Genomic DNA, 21,560 nt, shown 5'->3' on the forward strand with positions numbered 1-21,560 from the left:
TCCTGACTTTTGTCTGTGTTTTGAAGAAAGCAGAACTCATAATGCTGGTTAGATGGCTCTAACCAGTTAATATAATTACCCCATTTCAAATATCTGGTTGTATTGAATGGAGGAATGTATATAGAAGCCTCTCACATTGGTCTTATGATGCCATTTAGAAAGTGATGGTGAAATGGTGTTGGGACTCACTGCACTGTTTTCAGCTTGGACTCACAAATGTGAGCAAAGCCTAAAGGATTCTCCAATGTTTTTTCCCTTAAGTCTTTTCGACACATCTAACAGATATCAGATAACTGGGGCAGAGGTATTTGGCAGAGAAGTGGCTGCCTTGCTTAACAGCTTGTCATTGGTACCAGTCAGAGCACAGAACTTCACACAATTTGCTACTCTAGATAAACTACTAGATAAACTAGTGGGAAATTGTAATATTTCCATCAGACATAGACAAAAGGAAAGAGGAATTGTGTCTCTGTAGTTGACATATATGGCTGTATGAAAAGTAAAAGGCTGTGTGATACCCCTACCCAAAAATGGTCTAATCTGTCTGCTTTCTGAAGATACTGGGAATATAATAGGAAGAAATCCACCAAGGAGATTGTTTCAAGTGTCTCCAATCATGGCCTGCCATTTAATTTTTGCCTGTATGTTGTCATTTACAATCTATGCTAACTGCCAAATGTTAAAGCTAAATTTTTGGCACAATAGGACTAAGACACAGCTTTTGCTCCCTTGATATTTTATTTTTTTCTGAGATTAGCCTTTAGTCAGCGTGTATTGAGCTTCAAATTATTAATGCCTTCAAATTTGCCAGCACAAACTACTGCATGGATGGACAGAAGAAGTTAACCTAATCATAAGACAGTAATTACAGTAGTTAAACGTATATTGTAATTCTACAATTACACATCAAAAATATAGTATGCAGCTCAGCATCATTCTTCTTGAAATACTGCCTATGATGATTTTTTTTCCTTTTTTTAAAAAAATTTTTTTCTTTTCCTTTTTGTTCTCACCTCCCACATGCTCCCAGTTTCTGTTATTAGGCTGCCACCTAGTAATGGAAATGAATGAAAAGCTGTTAGAGAAAAGAGTAAGCCTACAGCACGGAGTCCTTACAGTATAACCACTGCAAACCAAGAGAAGCAGAGCCTTTAGTTTGTCCTTTGCATTCATAAATACACCTGCCATTTCTTTCTGAGGTTTAATTTTCCTTGCAGCTTGTTTTAATACTTCAACCAAGTGGAAGTTCAATATAGGAAAGTATTGTAATGAATATTTCTCATTGTTTTATTTCCTAGCACCATAAGCAATGAGGCAAATAATCCATGGCCATTAAGCTTTCTGTATAAAGAATTGGAAGGTATGCAGAGCTTACAGTAGCATGAATAAGAGATCCTTCCTTATGACTTCCAAGGTTGACACAAAATATTTTTCAAGTGTGCTTGATAATCTTTCAGCCTTGATCTATTTAATATTAGAATGTTTTTATGTCTTCTTCAGGAAAAAAAAAAAAAAAAGTTATATCTTTTGGCCGCTGAGAAACGAGAAACTTGGGGCAAACTTTACAAGTGGCTTTTTTTTTTATTATTATTATTATTATTATTATTATTTTTAGCAGTGAAGCTCAGTTGTTGTTCCCCAGCTAAAAAGATGAGGTCATGAGGTAAAAAAAATAAAAAATGTTCGTCCATCTGAACACTTACATATCAGACTTCACGTGATCATTACAGAGCCCTGTCACATCAAATAAAAGGTAGTGATTAAATGGTAGAAACTAAGTACTTCCTAGGAGCTTAGAGGATTTGAAGTTAGTCTCAGGAAAATGAGTATATGAATGTCGATTCTTCAGAAAATTTAATAAACAAGGATATACATAAAACAAACTATCTATGGAAATATCCCCACAGCCTATTCCCTTTAAAATTTGGAGGCAAATATTCCAATTAGAGTCACTCTGAAAAAACTAGTCAGCAACTGACCTGACCTGAAGCCCTTCCCTTCCCACTGTCTCCTAAAGCAATTAAACTTTTGTTTTAATTGGAACACTCAGCAAAGATTATAATATTAAAACAAACAAACAAACAAACAAAAAACATTGAATCACAGAAACCTTGCCTGGTAGAGATTAGGACACGTGCTGTTTTCTTTTACTGTAGTGCTGTATTTGTGGAGTGCAGATTTTCAGCTAGGCAGCCGAGCTGGTCAATTAGTATGGCCAGGGAATAACATGAGGGATATGCACATCAGCCATCTGAAGCAAGGAAATTGTACAAGTCATTATAGAAATTGGGAGGGAGTCTTAATCTTTTCATCTATAACTAACAGAGAGGAAGTGGTTGGAGTTAAAGACTAGGAACTGGAAGTCTCAGTCTGCTTCCAAGTCCATGAGTGATTCTCAGCCTGACCGCGGTCGTGTCATTTATCATTGTTTCAATTAACCTGTCTGCGGTGCGTTGCTAGATCCAGTTAATGGATATTTTCGGTGGACATCAAGATTGTCATGTAAAGTTGCATTTTGGTTGCATTATATCTAGTATTATACTGCATGCTAAATAGATGTCAGTACGCTGTAACAGGAGCGTATTGCTCCAACACAGGTTTAAATAGTACACTGTTTAGTAGCTGCATCCTTACTTTGGTGCAAGGCTTAGATAAAGAACTCATATATACATATATAAAAAAAAAAAAAAAAAAAAGACACTTCTAAGGATGAAATCCTTGTTGTATTTGAAGATTTGAAGATCCTTAACCAATGTTTGTTGTTTCTATTATGTTCAATGGCTTGAACCCATACAACCACCTATATAGGAATTAATGGTGCATCATAAGCATGGATTTCTTACAGGCTTTGACTTATGGCAAACAGGGCATCTCTAGACAAACAAAGGATATGATCTGACATTCTTTAATATAAGTGCTTTTGTAGGAGTTGTATTGTGTCTAACAGGTGTGGTCAGCTGGGCATTTTGAATATTGATAGAAGATCTCAGCTACTTTGTGTTAAAATGCTTAGATTCTATGGGAGCATATCTCAGAAATGTTGGTGAAACTCAATGTAACTTTAAAAAAAAAAAAAAAAAGAAACACTTTGTAATTCACATTAGAAAAGCACTTTTAAATTCTCTCTTTTTTCCTCTCTTTTTTTCCTTTTTTTTTTTTTTTTTTTTTTGTTGCGGTACTGTTTTCCTTTAAAGTGCTCCTCTCCTGAGTATTGTTAGGGATTTTGTTTTTCTTGATCACAGTAGTTGAACTCATCTGCATTTCTAAGTCCCAAGAAAGTGTAACACATCCATCCTGGGACACACTGTACTCCAGGGCACATTCAGACCTTACAGTTTTTAACACATTGCATATATTACTGTTGGCCAAGAATCATGCATTTCATTCAGCATTTCCCCATCAAGCCTGGAGAACTGCAGGCAGTTTTGCTCCCATGGAGAGAGAACCTTGCTCAATTTTGTCTCCCATTGTGATATCCCTCCTGACAGGAAGCACAGCTGAATGTGTGAGTTTCTCATTCAGTGCCTTTGAAATATTTTTAGAACTGGGGTAGATGCAGAGAAGACAAAGCTGGAGGAGAGGGCGGATAGTGGAAGATAGATGAATTCTGCCTTGATAATCTATTACCAGCTTTTAAATTCCCTGAGAGAGAAAGATAGATGTTGATTTTTTTTTCTGTTTTACTTTCATCTGTGTACAATAGTTCTGCTTTAGTAAATTAATACATAACTCACATAAAGTTTGTTTTGTATTTTCACTAATAATTGCATTCCTGCTTCAATAAACAGGATCTTACTAGGCTTCTGATACTGAACATTTGACAAAGGCAGTCATTTTCAGTGTCGTCTTCATCTGTTTATTAAGCTAATTATTTCACTACATGCCTTCTAGCCTGCCTTCCAATCAGCTCCACTTTTTGTAATGTTAACTCAGCGTTTTTTACCTTTAGAAATCTGTTTAACTCAATGACCTACATAGGCTTTTAAGGCAGTAGAAAATTAAATACTACTATTTTGCATTTGTTTCTTATGCATTTGAAAATTCTCTGTTCCTTTTCGTTTTCTCTCAATAAGGTTTATGCAAATAATATTAAAATTTATAATGAGACTAATATTTGTTAATCTTAGTTCAAATAGTGGATTTGTATTAAATCGTAGTTTGAAACACTTCCATTGAGAGGGGTGGGGGAGAGAGAAAGAGAGGGATATTGCTTGGACGAGTTTTATTACCATTTTGCTCTTGTTAAGCTTGAATTGTCACTATGATTATACACCCTAATTTTTAGTATTCAATATTAATTATATTTAAATCCCATTAGATTTACAGTTGCCATGCCCACTTCAAATTTCTTTTACAAAACTGTTTTGAAGTAGTTCCACATGAATCTGATCCCGCAACTCTGACTCTTTTGTTGGCTTCAGTAGGAGATTTATGCATACAAATTAATTATGTAGAAGATTCTTAGATTCAGTAAAGGTTGCAGGACATTCCAGATTGACTACTTCTTGGAGTCTCTGACCTGCAGAAATGTCAGGAATTAGATCTTGATCTGGCTGAGCTTATCAAATGTACCATTGGTTCTAAAAGCTGTTGAAGGACATCCTTAAACATGAACTGTGGGATTCACGTATTTCTCTGGTATTCATTCAAGACACAGAAAATGCTAATCTGTAGAGAGCTGAAAAGGTGCCTCAGTCATTTATTTGGTGTTATCACAAATCTTGATGATGTGCCAAACAGTCATACAAAATTATATTTGTCTACATGTGTCTAGGATGCACTGCACTGAAAGGATGTTGGTTGCAGTGCAATCCAGTTTGTTTCACGCTATTAAAAGCTCTTCCTTTGCTTGTGGGCAAACTTGTTTATCAAAACATTTGGAGTATAGCCTGAATTTATCTGTACTATAGCTCTGTATTTGTCTTCTGACATATGAATTACATTAAAATACCATGCTGGGGAATACAAGGATGTATGGATCCCTTCAGACATCCACACTACTTGGATCAGGCCTCCAGGCACAGGCAGTAAGCAGGCACTGCACATGTACCTCTCCCGAACAGATGGATGGGGATTTGGCAGAGCTGAGACAACTAAAATGAACAGGTTAAGAGCGTGCCATAGACACATGGAGCACAATATGCTGCTGGATGAGTAGCAGGCTACTAATCCTTCCCCTTCATAGCAAGAAACAAGGGGAGCAGGACAGGGCTGTTTTGAAAACTCCCTGTGCTTCCCATGGCTAATATAAGCATGGTAGTGCTTCTTAGATCCACAGATACAGCTACTACTTATCAGTTTCTAGCCTTGAAATACTCTTATAATAATGGTACAGATGTCTCCTCCCAGTTCCTTAACGGAGACAAGTACTCCTTCCTCCTCTTTATTTTCCTGCTAGCAGTGCCTCCGATCCCATTATCTTCTTTGCTGATTTTGTTGTTTTTAGTCTACAAGAACTGTCTGGAAATGGCACTTCAAGTTTGCAAAACTCTTCACAAGTAGTTCCTTGACCTCTCCTTAGTCCCACATCCACTTATATCCTACTTCATATACTCACCTGCCCTCTGTCTCTCCATGCAGGTACAACTCATTCACTTAAATGAAGTTTGTTCTAGCTTAATACAAAGCAGCAGAGTTCACTTAGTCTTTAACACTTATCTATATTTCTTTCTTAATTCTTCAAATCACTTTTTTTTTCTTTCCTCTTTCTTTAGTGTGTTTAGTGTGACTCCTCATGAAGGAAAGTTGCATATAAAACCAGGCCTCCTGGTAATTTCTGGCATTGAGTAGCATGAATGAAGGATATTTTGGTACAATATTTAGTGTATAATATGCTTTGCAGTCTTAGTTCATTTTAACCTTATTTATACCAAATCTGTAGATTTTGCTAAATTACATATGATCTAAACTGGTTACAAAAAGGCAATATTAAAAATTTTAATTGAATGTCTCATTATTAAAGCAGCATAAGATTTCTTTGGTCCTTTGCCAGAGCAATATCCTGATTTAAATGATCAAATGATTAAAATGAAATTGGATCACTGAGTGTTTCTCCCTGAGGAGATAGTTGTGCACTCTGCTTCCCATGGGAACGTGTCACTGAGACCTGCTGAAAGCTGAAGGGAACTTTCCCACTAATTTTTCTGGAGAGGTGCCCCTGGTCTGCCACAGCTTAGACCTTCTGGCAGAATATTTCCTTGAATGGGAAGGCCAGGATGGCAGATCCTCAGGAACATTCCATCAGTGTTTTGTGGTGACTGGGAGATCAGGGGGAAGCAGACAAAATTAGCCACTTACTTACTTTTTGAGAACAATTAATTCAGACAAAAATTTTAATGAGTGCCATGGCATTACAGCAAATAAAAATATAATGTACTTCCTATAAAGCAAAATTTATTTCTGTGAAATAAAGTCTTCAGCCAGGTTTTGTGCCAGAAAATTACACTGCTAAACATTTAAAAGAACATGCAACTGCTTGACTGTACAAATGAGAAGGCAAGTTTATATCCCTATAATATTTCTTATTATTGGAGCACTGTGTCCCGTATTTTATGTCAGGTATGTGCCAGGATTCTGATTAATATGCCTTTTTGTGAGATTTTTTTATTTAAAATCAGAGGTATGCATTTATTCAGTCTTGCAAAATCCTTGAAATGAAAATTCTTCTACATGTATGATCTTCCCACACTTTTTTGTTTATTTTCTTTTGATTTTCCCCTGGGTCGCTACATTCAATTCATACTATAAGTAGATTTTATCTTGGTATGCTAATAAAACATATGAATTAGAAATCTCTTATTTCTTTTACAGTGAATGTGTAAAGCTCTTGATGATTGATTTACAGAAAGAAGCTGTGTATAGTTCTGGTGCACAGACACAAAATTGTAAGACAAGCAAACTTTAGCAGTTAATATTATTTATCAATAGCAGCTGTGCTATAGTGGAAAATCTGCACAATGCACTGAAAGAGTATCAGACATTTAGTCTGAGAGGGAGAATAACCATCTTGGTTTGGCTGCAAGAAAACAGTCTGACTTGGAGGGGGAGGGGAGCTTGGCTAAGATTTTTTTTTTTTATTTGTGGATGCTCTGAGAAGATATAAGTAGGATTATGAAAGGTTTACAAAAATAAAACTTACTAACCAACGCAGAAAGTGTAGGAATTCCAAATAAGGCATGTAATTATTTTTATCAAGAAAGAAAGCTGATAAAAAGATACTTAGGATTAAGTAAGAAAAAAATGAAACTGGAGAAATTTTAAATGGAAAATTCTTTTTTTTCGCCTTTCATCAGAAAGTAAATCCTATGGAGGGGTTGCTTTTCCACCCCATAGTGTGATAAGCCATTTTGTAAAACAGCAATAGTGTAATTGAAATCCATTTTACATCATTTTCCCTTGGATGATTTAGAATTAGATCAATTTATATTCTGCAGCTATAACCCAATGAGAGTGTAAATGCAGCCACTAGAATTGTTTTTGTCCATGGGCAAAACTGGTATCATTTACTGATTCATTACACTCTCAGCAGGGTCCTTTATTTCAAAAGCTACCTGGAATTATTACTGGCAATAGAACACTAAAGTAAAATAAGATTTGCATAAAAAATTAAAGTTAAAGGGAAAATGATAATAGTGATTAAAACTAACATTTGATGACTATTTTGATTGGAATACCGTGTTTAAATGTCTCAAACAGACGTGGAGGGTTTTTTACCCTCTAACTCCAACTTAGAATGCATCTATTTAACTAGAATATTATGTCCCTAACAATATGCCTGAAATAATAGACAGTGCTTCTGTTAATATTTAACAATATAAACATCAGGCAAAGGTTGTACAACTGGAATTATAGAATATGCTTTTTGCATTAGGGTAATAATTTTAGAAATAACCTCTGTCCATCTAGGCCTGCTGATGTACGGTTGTCATAGCAAGTCAGTAATTGAGTTTTCTGGGCATTTGGACCACCGGTACAAATTTGCAAAGCAGATTACACAGCAGAAACACAATTTCCATCCTGACCTTTATAACATTGCTTTCTGTTGTGGGAATTGGAATGTTTATGGAGGGAAATACAGCCTAAGTGCACCTAATTTGTAAGAATGTGATTTCTGACATTAACCCAGTAAGCTTCATTTTGATTCATTTGATAACGGATTACGTAAAGATTTAGCATTAGGGAGGTTGCATAAAACTTATTATCTTTTGTTACCAAGGTGGAGAATATTGGTTTAGGTGATTATAAATTGAAACTGAAGGAAAACTTCCACGTTCAGCTGCTGTGTAAAGATCCTCAAGAAACCTGTTTCCCAGTGGTCAGTCACAGACCTTAACACGTTCTCGTACTTCAGAATAAGCTGGGTATAGTAAAAATGTTAAGCTTTTGGAGATCTAGACATGCTGTTTGGGGGTAAGGATGAAGCATCTACTTGAAAAGCCTTTGTAGCAAGTACCACCAGATGCTTTATGAGATGATCCATACCACCGTAATCTCTTGACTGCCCTTGGAACTTTGTGGGATCTGTTGGTTTTTGCCCCTGCTGTTGTCTGCTCACCTGGTCTCTGGAGTATGACCTTTCTGGTACTGGCTCCTTACTTAAAGGCTAGCAGTCTTGTCTGTTGTGGACTGGAATGCTATTTTTCTGCATAAGCAGATAGAACAGACCAGAAGAAGCAGATCCGTAGAACTAAACAGTTGAAGCTGAGGACCTGACATCCATGCTGTGTTCTGCAGTTTTTAACTTGAGACAGCTCTATTCTTGTCCCCTAGACTCAATCACACTGGTGGCTGGGAGCATGGCTCCTGGGGCACATTTTCCAGTTGAATTTCAGCTGAAAGCAATCTAGCTGCCACACTCCAAGACCTCTCCATGATGCAAACTGAAGTGTAGTAAGCATGAACAATGGGAAAATCCACTCCAAAAGGTATTTGCTAATCAGTGCAGACACAACAGTGTACGCAAACCCTGCATGGCACGTGGTGGGCAGCCTTCTCTAGGATTGCTATTCAGCTGGATGCTTTTAAATGGACTTGACTTGCCAGAATATCCATATAGGATGTGATGTTTGATGAAAAGGTGAAGAAAGGCATTGTATGGATCTGCGATGTCTCAGAATGACAAACTAGATTAGCACAAGTATTGCATTGGCACCCAGGCAGATCTCAGTGGTATAAACTTTGTTAATCTAAATTCATCTTTAACAAGATGATAGACTATTCAATGGTGATGGATCATAAAATAATCAGCGTTATGTTTCACTTAGTTTCTTGCACTGTGTTCCTGCAGAAATGTGTGCCAGTAAGAGCATCCTGGGAGTACAAAGGCACCTACTGTCCAGGATTTCAGCTTCATTACTGGTGTGTTGCTTGGTTCAGAGGTGATTTTGTGAGGAAAGAAATGTGCCGGGACAGTGCTTAGGCTGAACACAGCTTCAGATTTTACCTTTGTCTTGTTCAGGCTCTCTTATTGATACTTTAGGGATATAAAGGTCAGACTGAAAAAAACTCGTGCTTTTTTTTTTTTTTTTTTTTTTTTTTTTTTCTTGACACACTTGTGAAAGGCAGTATTTACTTCCTGGAACTCTTGAGTATCCTCCTCCTAAGGCCGGGATTCTTCAACCAGATTCAGTTTCAAGGAGGAACTGGTTCAAGCACTGATAAGCATTCTTCACAGGTCCTTTTGTTTCTTTGTTCAGTGAAGGATTCCTGTGTTTCAGGGCTGCAGGTACAATGTATGTTTACCAACAAGATCACTGATAACTGATGTTGGCTGCTGTCCACACAATTTAGGAAAGCAATTTGTTTCCTGTAAACAGAGGGGAGTGCTGACCAGCTGCATGTTATTGCTGTTGTATGAAATATTTATACCATGAATTGATTTCCTCACCATGGGTTAAATGCTTAGAACTTCTCATTAGTCCCCAGCCCTGTGTTCCACAAGCACAGGCACAGACACCCTGTTGCTGTTACTGATGAAGATTTCCCAAATTCTAATGTGATTATACCTGCAAAAAGGAAGGAAATATTTCCTTCAGTATCACAGTTTGAGGAATCTAGGGGCTCTTTTTTTAAAGCGTATATTTTATGTGTATGTGCTCTCATGCTCTTGATGCCATAATGATTTGGAAGGCACCCTCATGCACTTAGTTCTGTGTTGTTTTGAATGCAACTCTGTAGTAACCCAACAGTTTTACAAGTAACACAGAATCTTATGTTGTGGTATGAAAGCATACATGTGCAGTTATTCATAAACAGTTACAGATTAATAAAAATGTGGAAATAATCTTGGGTGGCCTATTTAAAGACAGTGCAGATGTGATGATTTATGCTGGGCTGAGGGTCTTCTTGGGCTTGATACTTTGGGATTTGCTCCTGATTTTTTCTTCTTAAAGTTACAGCAGACAGCCTTAACTCATCTCTGTGTATTGACCTTTATTACGTGACCTTAGCACTCTTCGTATGCTTACAGAATCCTCTTGGCAGAGGTATTTTAATACAGAGGTATTTGAAAAGCTGTCTCTACTGATAACCATGATAGGTTACGGTGTTGGGGAAATCTGCCTCTCCTTTTATGCTTATTTTTACATGTGGCAGGGACTAAGAGTGATTAAATAATATGCAACTACAATTTATTAGAACAACTTTGCCCTTCTTTCTCTTTGCAAATTGTCTGCAAACAGATTGTACGACTCTAATATGTTAATGGCTGAAAATTATTTGAACTTTTTTTTAGCAAATATATTTTGGTCTGCAGATTATTTGAATCATAAATTGTGACTGTTAAAATGAAATATATAACATTACAAATAGAGCTGATTGGGTGTTACAGGAGAACAATTTTTTAGGGAATTTATTGATTTGTCAAAATGAATGTGTTACAGAAACATGCCTATTTGGGGAAAACAAACAAAAACCACTTTGTTGAGAGAAATATCTGTAATCCAGAATGGAATTCTTATTTTGAGTGCTGCTGATAGCTAGCTTGAGGCTTGGTTCTTTCTGAAGCAGGTGGGATGGTCAGGTTGAAGTCCTTGTTCATACAGGAGAACAGGATCTTTCCTCCCCTCCTCCTTCTGGTGGGGTGCACTGATGCAGACACTTCATTCTGAGAAAGCAGTTTTGATGCACTCTGGAAAAAATAATTAAGTTGGCAGAATTTTTATAGTAGTTTCAATATTACCTTAAAAGTGTTTTAATAAGGATTACAATAAATGGTGGCTCCTACATCTGCCAGTCGGACTTAACTTTTGTGATCATATGTTCTGCTTTTTCATTAAAAAATCCTTGGAAATTTTGGAATATTAGCAATATTACAGTGTTGAATAACGAAGACACTAAGGCTTGTAAAGCATTAAACATCAGAGAAACTGTTTGTCACCTGCTTCATCAATAGTTTCTTAATTAATGTGAAAGTGTATAATGTTTTCTATCCAGCATCGAGTGTGTAAGGATTGGTAGGTGTACAGTCAGTGAGGAATAGATATACCATGGTTTCAGTACAGGTTTGATACTACATTAAAGGGTAGCAGAACACTTGGCACTTGGTGTGCAGGAAGGGTGAGGGGTTCTTTTGGTTAGAGCACTGTGAATGTCACTCAGTTGTCCCCTTAGGGGAATGCTGGCCTTTGGGTATGCAGCAAATGGGAAAGAGCATTAGGGCAGCATGTCACTTTGTGAAAAGTCAGCACCACAGGACGTTATGGATAACTGAAAGGCTGCTCCAACAAGGACAGGCTTCCTGCTCAAATTCTGTATGTGAATTGCTCTCTGATTATAATATCCAAATTACATCCTCCATCTCCTAAAAGCTATGCCTGTGGCTCTGGAGAAGGTACCAAACTCCATTGAGCCTTGAGGCGGTGAGCTGAGCTGCCATGTTAACACAGAGCCTGGAGAAACTTGGATTTAGCAAGCACAATTATACATGTTCTTTAAACTCACGACAATCTTTGGAAGAGCAAAGAAATAAGGACAGTGTTAATAACATGTAAATAGTGTTAATGACACGTAAATGCAAAAGGAGTGCTTGTGTTTTTCAGGTCGTATAGTTGCAAAAGGACTGTAATGTAGTTTGCTACTTTTTAATTCAGACCTAGTATTGGGGAGGGGCACTTGTTACTGCTATTACTGGCTGTTGACAGAAGGCTTAGGTGAGATGAGTGTGGTAGTTGTATTCCCAATGCCTCCAAGTATATAATAATAGATTGATTAAAGGGTCTAAAATCAGCAAGAGAAGTTGTATAATAATTGATGCTTTCACACTGGAATGAAAGCTTTCAGCAGCACAGTTTAATTGTGAGGAAAATATATATATATATATTTTTTTTTTTCTCCTGGGGGGAAAAAATATATGTGCAGTAGTCCAGAAGGAAAGCTGAAACAGTTGGTGTTTAAAATAAAATAAAATAATAATAAAGTATATATTTAGTGACATTTGAGAATAGCTTCCTTGGGACACTGTTATTCTTACTCTGTAATGCTATTCAGATTTGCTATAGTACTTTATACTTCTAGTGCTGTGGACATGGAAAATGTTTTTTTTCACTAGCCATGGGCATGTAGTGAGTGGTTGCTGCAGTTCAACATGACAGCCTGTTCCAGACAGATTATACTTAGGAAAATATGGTAAAAGTCAATGTATAGGTACTGATTTCAGTGGTGTTAATACCTTTTACAGCAATTAAGGATTTTGTTCAGAATACTGAATACTTGCTCTCTTCCCAGGGTATATTTTCAGGCATAGCCTAACTGACAGCAGTAACTCAAATGGAAATTTCAGAGTAAATGGAGCTTCAATCATTTTTGTCCTAGAAATTAGAGAGATTCCTGATCAGTAACATTCTCAATGTAAGGATGATTCCTAAAGTGGAGTTGGTATCTGCATAAATACTGTGGTGTTTGTCTCCAAGAGCCAGGATGGATACGTGAATGAGCAGTAAACAAATAGTTTTTCTCTGCAGGCCTCTAATATTTCTCAAAAGAAAGCCTGTCACCCCATCACAGTTGGCTGCCTTCTCCAAAATGATGCAAATTCAGTGGCAACTCTAAAGCTTAATTTGCATATACATGATTTGGGTCAAAATTGATAACTATACAGAAAATATTGGAAACATACACATGTAGTTCCTGTATTTCTACACTAAATATAACAAACATACCCATATATATTAGGCCTGTAGTTAGGTCAGCATTGTAAAGAATTGAAGTTCTTATACTCTATGTCCTTTATATTAAATAGTTACAGGTTTCCTCCTGATGGGAGACAAATATCTCTGGCCTTAGATACAGGAAGGTATCTGTATTAAGCATTTTGGAACAATTTATTTTATTTTTTAAGAACAATTGCTGAAAGAGAAAATTTACTCATCTTTTTGCTCCCAGATATGCGTATGAACTATATCTCTCCCATGGGTAGTAAACAGATATTGATTTTCTTCATAACAGAAGTACCTTATTACAGTGATTAAACTGTAGACCTTCCTTTATTATATGAAAAAATTGTAAATTGGTGAGCTAAAGAGAATTAACATTACAAATTTGTTTTCGTTTTTGTATTCATCTAACTGTAATTCATGCTCTGAATGCAAAGTCTGTCTACAGTGCCCTTTTTACACAGCAGCAATTGGCATTTAAAATAAATACTGATATTATGATTATAAAAGCGTTATGTCTGTTAGAGCTGTTAATAGTCACATTACTTCATTTTTTTATTCTACATTTGTCAAAATCCTGACAGCATACTCAGTGTTAGATTGAATGTTGATATTGTTACTCAACAAGAAGATTGATTATGTCTTAATAGGATGTATTCAGTGCATACTACATGCAATTATCATCTTAAGTGAACACAAGCATTTATTTAGCATTAACTGAAATTATTTAAATTCAAAGAATTTTTCTTTCTGGTTAGCATTATATTATAAAGGCATTAGTAACAACTATGATATGGTAGCATACTGCTGATATATTAATATGCATGAATAAGTAGTTTATAAACAGAATTATAAACAGAGGCGTTGAGGCCTTGTTGCACTGCTATAGAAAATACTAATATCCACAAAATAATACAAAACTCTATTGGCAGTAGGCATTAAGATAGCTTGTAAATACACTTAAAACCCCTACAGGTGTTTTGAATATTCTGTACAAAGTTAGTTTTCTAAACAGTGTTTGTTTTGATCTTAGCAACTATTTCATGTGAATTTGGGAATTCCTATTCTCCCCTTATTTTTTTAGGTGATGTGTTGTAGTGCCAAATGAAGTCTGTGGTATTGTGACACTGTTGAGAGCTGTCTGCTCTTTTCTGTACGTGCAATCTGTAGGTCTCTTATGAAGGTCTCCAGCCAGGAGGAAATGCTGGAGAGACAATTTCTGGGACAGTTTCTTGTGAATCTGCGTTTCTTACTCTGCTTTTCTTCATTTTCAAATAAAACATTTGACCAAAATGTTTGGACTTCAGAAGTTAAGCATTTCATTATATGTTAGGCACATAAATAAAGGTCTTGATTTTCAAAATGCTGAGTCCATAACCCCAGTGAAATGGTGCAAAGCTGCAAATGCATTCATTCATTTGGTTTAGGAGCTTCAGGAGGTTTGAAAAATTTGTGTACTTTTTTTGATGGTGTAGAATAGCAAACTACAGTTGCTCTTCCTCCTCTCACACATAAATGTAGTTACCATGGCCATCAAGTTTAGGTGAACAACAAATTATTCACTGCTTGGATAGATTTCTTTGTTAAAGAATGATGCCACAATATGGTTTACATGTATGTTCCTCACCTCGGTGCTGCTTTTTGTGATCTTAATAACACATATCAAGATTTGGACTGTTACTGCCGGTGGTGTGAAGCACTACCTATGGCTTGCATCTCTGAAGTCACATAGGTTTTTTCTCGTATCTGTAGGAAATATTAAAAGCTTAAACCTTGGCAGAAAATCATAATTATCTGGTTCCATTCTCCACTACCTACCAGTTATCATCCGGTTTATTCTAATTGCATGTATCTACACTGAACTGTTTATTTTTCTCTGTTGTGATTAGATCCTGCTGGCTTTGTCAGGAATCTGAAAATCTAAAAAAGTGCCTTTCTGGCATCTTGATGCTCACCGGTGCTGATCCAGCTATGTCAAGGCGGCAGGGGAGTGCAATCTGATACCAGTGTTAGCACTGGTGAGAATGGCAGTGGGTGGACCTCCAAAGAAAAGCACTCAAGACACAACTCACCTCCTTGGCAATCCAACGAATTTGCCAGCATCACCCCTGCCGTGGCTAAATGACTGCAGTGAAAATTTATGGGGAAAGGAATGGATCTCCTGCTGTAATTATACAAACTCTCTCAACAGTGTTACCCTCCACACAGTCACAGCTGATAAATACTAAGCCACACAAAAAGCAACTTAATGTTTGTTTATTCAATATAATCTATTTTCCTTTTTAGCTGTAGATCCACTTTCTTGAAAGTTGATGCATATTTATGTTGCTAATGTCTCATTATCCAAACAGCGTTAATGGGATTGTTTTTGCGGGAGTGTGTTCTAGAGGCTAGGTCACTGCTTGGAGAAAATGTGAGGCCTGGGTTTAGTGACAGGCAATGTCAGGGTGCAGCAGCAGTCTGTGCAACTGTGGGTCCCCAAATCCTCCCCTGTTAGTGGTGTGCTGTATTTCTCCCTGGACCACACAGTGTAGTGGGGATGGAGGAGGGAGGAAAGGCTGGAGGTGAAGGAGGGCTGCTTTTCTCCTCCACACACCCCCTCCACAGGCACTCATTTCTCAGGAGGCAGGAGCAGGCACAGGGAGAGGGAAGTGACCAGGAGCTGCCAGGCTCCTGCTGCTGCTTGGCCCTGGTGGGCCCCACACAGGTCTGGGCCCTCCATAGCATCACCTGCTGAGGAACACAGATCCCCAATCCCATGTCCCAGGATTTACCAGTATTGTGATAAATCACACAATCCAAGTAATTGCTGCTAGTGACTGAACTGAATTAACTGGGCTAGAAGCATGAGAAATGTTGAAAAGGCCTTTACGTGCATCTCCAAGTCTAAAGAGAACATCTGATGGGAACAAACCTCTGCTCATGGGTTTGGACGTGTTAAGAGTTGCTTTCTATAACAAAGCAAATATTTGGTGACAGAACTAGATGTAGAAAGTGCTGCATAGCAGGAAAGTGTGAAGTATTCATAATGATATGAAATACTACTCAAAATTCAATGTTTTTCACATTCCATTGCAAGCTTAAACATTGGACTCCTGTCACAGAAATTTCTGCTGCAGTAGACACAATTTCTAGCATAAATGGGCTTGCTTTCAACAGAAAATGGGACAGTTTTCAACGGAAGAAAGGCCAATTTGTGAGTAAAAATGGGCCTCTTTTTGAACAAAAGGTTTATAAACATGAAGCAGTAAATAGCTTTGCAAGTTTTCCATGCAATAAAAACAACTTGCTAATGAAAATAATGAAAAAGTTACAGTTAGGGGAGGGGAGAGAGGCTCCATGCAGTTTTCAATACTTTGAAAACATTTTAGAAAAGAAATATATGAAAACTGTAAATCTTGTTCCACTCTATAACTTGAATTTGTGTTTGAAAAATGTCAGTAATTTTTCTTTGTGTATATTTCTCCTATGATATAAATCAAAATCCTGTTCTGAGTTTGCTGCCTTCTGAGATGAATTTCATGGAACAATGTTGTAAGACTTAAGGAAATACTTTTCTTAGGATCCTCTTAGTGGCAATGGCACCCAATTTTCTAGTAGTCCATATGTTCTTTGAACTAAGCATATCTTCTGACTCGACTCATTGATTTCACATGCAAATATATTGCTTCATAATAGGTGATCAGATGAGGAACTGACCTGGTTGCTTTTGTTCTGACCTATAAATGCTTCAGGATTGAAGTACATATACTAAGCAATTAGAGCCCCCCTTTTAGACATGCTCCAAGAAAGATGCTGTGATGTACCCACGAGAATATACAAAGCACCATTTAGTGAATACTTTCCAATCAGTTAGCTGTGGAGCAGACTGTGTGGCCCAGAGGTTGCTAACCTTTGGTTAGAGCTTGCTATTGTAGAGATGAAAATTAACTATTTTCTAAATTTTAAACAGTGAGAGGTTCTCTGCTGTGGGATAAGCCCTACTCCAGCTTCTTTGATTCTGCTTTATAAGGCAGTGTATGGGTGGCAGACAGATCACGGTGTTGCTATATGGAATTTCACACCAGTTTTCTCCTTGCATGTTAATTCTCTGGAAGACTGTTAGCTGAAGGACATAGATGAATGATGTCAAAGATGTTCAGCCTTTATTCTTGTATGCACAGATGGCTGATAGAGCTAGTCTGAGGTTAAAAAAGCACTTGAGCTGTGGTGCCCTAGCTACCTTTTCAGGTACCATTACGTAGCTTTGCTCCTGAGCTCCAGACTTGTTTTTCAAGGAAGTTTTGAAAAACCACCCGAGCACTGGTGATCCTTACCATATAGCTTTAAAGGTGACTGCAGCACTTTCCCATCTGTGTACTCCATTGATGATGCAGCACATATGGTTTTTGTGCAGATGGTTCCATATGAGATGGCCATACAAATGTGGAAAATAGTCATTTTCATTAGGTACCCAGTCTTGTCTCCAGTGAAATCCATGTCAAAACTCTCTATGAGCTCCATGAGAGCGGGTTCTGAGGCTAATAACTCCCTTTGATCGAATGTACTAATACTCAGTTGTCCAGTAAGCATACGGATGTACTTCATGTTTAATGTGAGAGAGGTGAATTACATATGCTGTAATATTTCCGTAATTATTTTTTTTCAAAGTCATGGCTGTTTTTCAAGGTTGCTTTTCCTCTGGACCTGTGCAGTTAGCTCTGTCTAGCTGCACAAGAAGTAGACAATCAGATCAGTAACCATAACACAAAAAGTGGCTAAACATATGTAAAATTGTTAACATTACCGTTCACGTTTGTTACGTAGAATAACAGGCACTTGTTGCCTGTTTTAGAAACTACTTCCCTGTTTCTTACAGAGAAGCAAATTTAGATGACCATTCTAAATGCTATTATGCAGAATGAATGAAATTTAATAAATAAAATGAATGAAATGAATGTATATGTAGATTGTGACATCAGTATTTAATTATATATCCATCATAATACTGAGGAGGTAAACTGCTGGATACTGGTGCAACGAAGTGAAAGCTTACTCTGAAAGAGCAGGTGTATTTTAATTTCTTCCTTCTTTACTAATCTTCATGAATATCAGGATAGGTTATGTACTGTTTACCAATATTTACTTGTCTTCCTTCCTATTATATTCTAAATAAGGTTTCCATCCTAGCAGCTGAAGTTCAGAGAAGGTTTTGCTTCTGCTTTGCTAAAACCTGAACTATGTCATCATATTCATTTCTATGCTATGTTTTGTCAGACCAAATTAAGTTTCAGATTTTGTTAATTTTAATGTGAAGTAAAAGTTCTATGTAATTATTTGGTTTCTTGAACCCTTTCCTTTTCTGTTATTTTTCAGACTATGGAAACCCCCAAATATGAGCTGGTTATAGGAGCTAAGGATATGGGAGGTCTTGATGTGGGGCTAACTGAAACAGCAACTGCCACTATTCTTATTGATGACAAAAATGACCATGCACCAGAATTTACCAAGAAGGAGGTAAGAGTTTGCCATCTGTGTTCTACAAACTGTTGCCTGTAATTGTAAGTAATACAGAAATGTTCCTTAATGGAAAAGGAAAATACTTAGACGTTTTTTAGCTAAATGTGATGGACTTTCCAAGAGCTGTTCTTTTACATTAATAAATTGGTATGCATCATTTCTAAAGTGCAACCACAAGGTAAAAAATTATGTCAAGGGATATAATTGAGAACTTGGCTAATGGGATGAAAACCTGTACAATAAGTTTGCTAATGGTAATTTTCTTGTTTTGTTCCTATGAGGAAAACAGAGCTCTCCCTCCATACTAGCTTAGGGCTTTTAATGATAGGGAACATGGATGAAAGCAGTGTCTTTTGTCCTGACTTCAGCACTTCACCCACTTCACCTGTGAGAAAGCTAGTCTTGTCAGTTCTGTAACAAAAAATCCAGTCCTGAAAGCATTAAATTCAACCTACAGGTGAAATTTTTCAAGGAAAGTTTTTTGTTGTTGTTGTTGTTTTTCCCTGCAAGTTGAATTCCACTGAACAATACTAAGAAGTTTGTAACAAAAAATATTCACTGCCTGCAGGATTGTGTGGCTCTGCTACAGCCAAGTTTCTGGCTTCAGGGAAAGCATCCACCCAATTTCCTGCCCTTCACACACTATTCTTTTCCCTCACCTACATTTATTATTAGTATGTTTTTTTTTTTGTTTGTTTGTTTGTTTGTTTTTTGTTTTTTTTTGTTCTTCTGGTATCTGGAGAAAATTAGAGTGTCTGAAATTTTACCTAATAGCAGCTGGTTTGGATTCTGCTATAAAGTTTTCCTGAAGCTGTGCAAGTTTTAAGGAATATTCCCAAAAGATGAGAAGTAAGCACTAGGGATGCTGATTTTCAGGTAATTTTAGAAAAAGAAAATGAGAATCTGTTGTAAAAGTCTTGGTTTTTCTTTAGGTTTTTCTTCTTTTTTTCTTTTTTTTTTTTTTTTTTTTTTTTTTTTCATTTATATATATATATGTTTTTTTTTCCTTCTGGCCTAATTTTAGCAGTTTGACAACAGATTATATTGAAATAAATTACTGCAATTTTACTTGAATAATTACTTCTTTTATAAATGCAAATTGGATAAGATTAAAAAAGAAGGGATGAGATTATTATTATTATATATATATATATTTTTTTTTTTTTTAAGCTAAAAAGAGTAAGAAATAAGAAACAATGACAATTTTGCCAGCAGGAATGTTAGCTTTTGCTAAGGAATGGCAATAGCTATAATTACTTGCTTTGGCAAGACCATTACAGCCACCTGAAAAGTACTACACGTGCGTTATCCAAACCAAGAAATCTGCTTCAATTATATATTGTGTTTTTTGTATGTTTTATATATCTTTAATATTTTTCTTTGGTAATTCAGGCTAATGTTAAAATCTTGGGTGCCTAGTTAGGCCCTTAATCTACTGTTAGATGGTATCTATTTCTGTGGAAATTCAGAAATGTTTATAAATTCATTCCAGTTAATGATAGTAAAAGGTAATCTACACCCTTAGAAGGCTGGCTGGGTCATTTTAGAAACAATTCATATGAGAGATAGCATTGTCTTTGAAAAGTCTGGTCTTGTATGTCTTTCTTACAATTTATATGACATGCAAGATTTCCTATACAAAATTTCCTATTGTATATTTTCTATACAATATATATTTATTATATATATATATATATATATATATACAGTATAACATGGTTTTGAACCTTTAACTACTATTTAGAGATGTTAATGACCTCATCAGTCTTCACTCTACCTTGCTGATTCTTATTCTTATTTCATGAATAAGGCAGGAAAACTCAGTCTTTAGGCATATGGTATTGGACCCCTTTTGAACATATGCTCTATTAAAATATGTAGTGTAAGGGGAGGGATAGTGTCTATTAATAAAGCTAATGCCACTTTCTTAAAGTACTTAGCTATTGTATTTATATGCTAGTTGTGTACCACATGCTGTGATACCATTGATTTGAAGAAGACTTGAAAGAACAAGACATATTCTACAAGATAACTTTTGAAGTAGAAAGCTCAAATACAGTAAATCTGAAGGTTTTTTTTTTTTTTTTTTTTTTTTTTTTTTAATAAAAATTGGTTGGCTTCTCTAGCATTTAGTTTATATAGTATCGCTGTATTTTCTCAGCCTTCTCTTTAAAGATACTTCATCTCAGTCCCTTTTTCCATTTTATAAAACAAATGAATATTTACTGACCTGTGTTTTCTTCTGACAGTATAATTTCTGCCTAGAATAGCTCTGCTTTTATTTGTTATATGCTTTTGATGTAGCTTGATTAAGTGAAGTTTTCAATGCATTCTCTTCATCTGTAAACACAGGGTCAAATTCATTACTGATACAACACAGTGAAGGACAATAAAGTTGTACCAACTGGATTTTATTCTAAATATTTTTCACCAACCTTTAAAGAAAGATCTGGACACTGTATTAGTACAATGCAAGGCAGTACAGGTTCTGGACTAAATGTTTTGTGGAATGTGTTGCTATACATACCTCAAAAATATATTATTTCAGTAACATTAATGCTAAGCCAAAAGGTTGATGATTTTTCAAGCCTCCTAAGTTGAAAATTTATGTATTTCTATATATTCTTTTTCCAAGAAGCCCTGCATGTTTTAAAAGATATATCTTTGAGTCCTCAGTTCAAGGCAATCTCAGCCATGCTTGAACATGTCTTTGTCAATTGAGGATAAGTTTCATCTCTTGACACTGGAGTGATCTCTTCCTCTTTTTTTCTTACAAAGCCTATGACTGTATTGTGTATCTTTGAAACAAGTTTATGGATCTACACCTAATCGGTGGTACTTTTCCATGTACTCGTATGTACTATATTTATTCATTGGAGGCCAGGACCTTATACACTTATTCAAAATGCA

The 21,560-nt window shown here is 36.3% G+C and overlaps 1 protein-coding gene across 1 annotated transcript in view; it reads left to right on the forward strand.

Moving 5' to 3' along the window:
* Positions 1–21,560, forward strand: part of CDH13 (cadherin 13) — a 482,496-nt gene that overhangs the window by 373,535 nt on the left and 87,401 nt on the right. The window contains exon 8 of the mRNA XM_032195360.1: positions 18,507–18,647. Coding sequence (XP_032051251.1) covers positions 18,507–18,647 — 141 coding nt within the window. The remainder of the gene's footprint in view (positions 1–18,506; positions 18,648–21,560) is intronic.

This window comes from Aythya fuligula, chromosome 12 (assembly GCF_009819795.1).
Source record: "Aythya fuligula isolate bAytFul2 chromosome 12, bAytFul2.pri, whole genome shotgun sequence".
Classification (NCBI taxonomy): Eukaryota; Metazoa; Chordata; class Aves; order Anseriformes; family Anatidae; genus Aythya; species Aythya fuligula.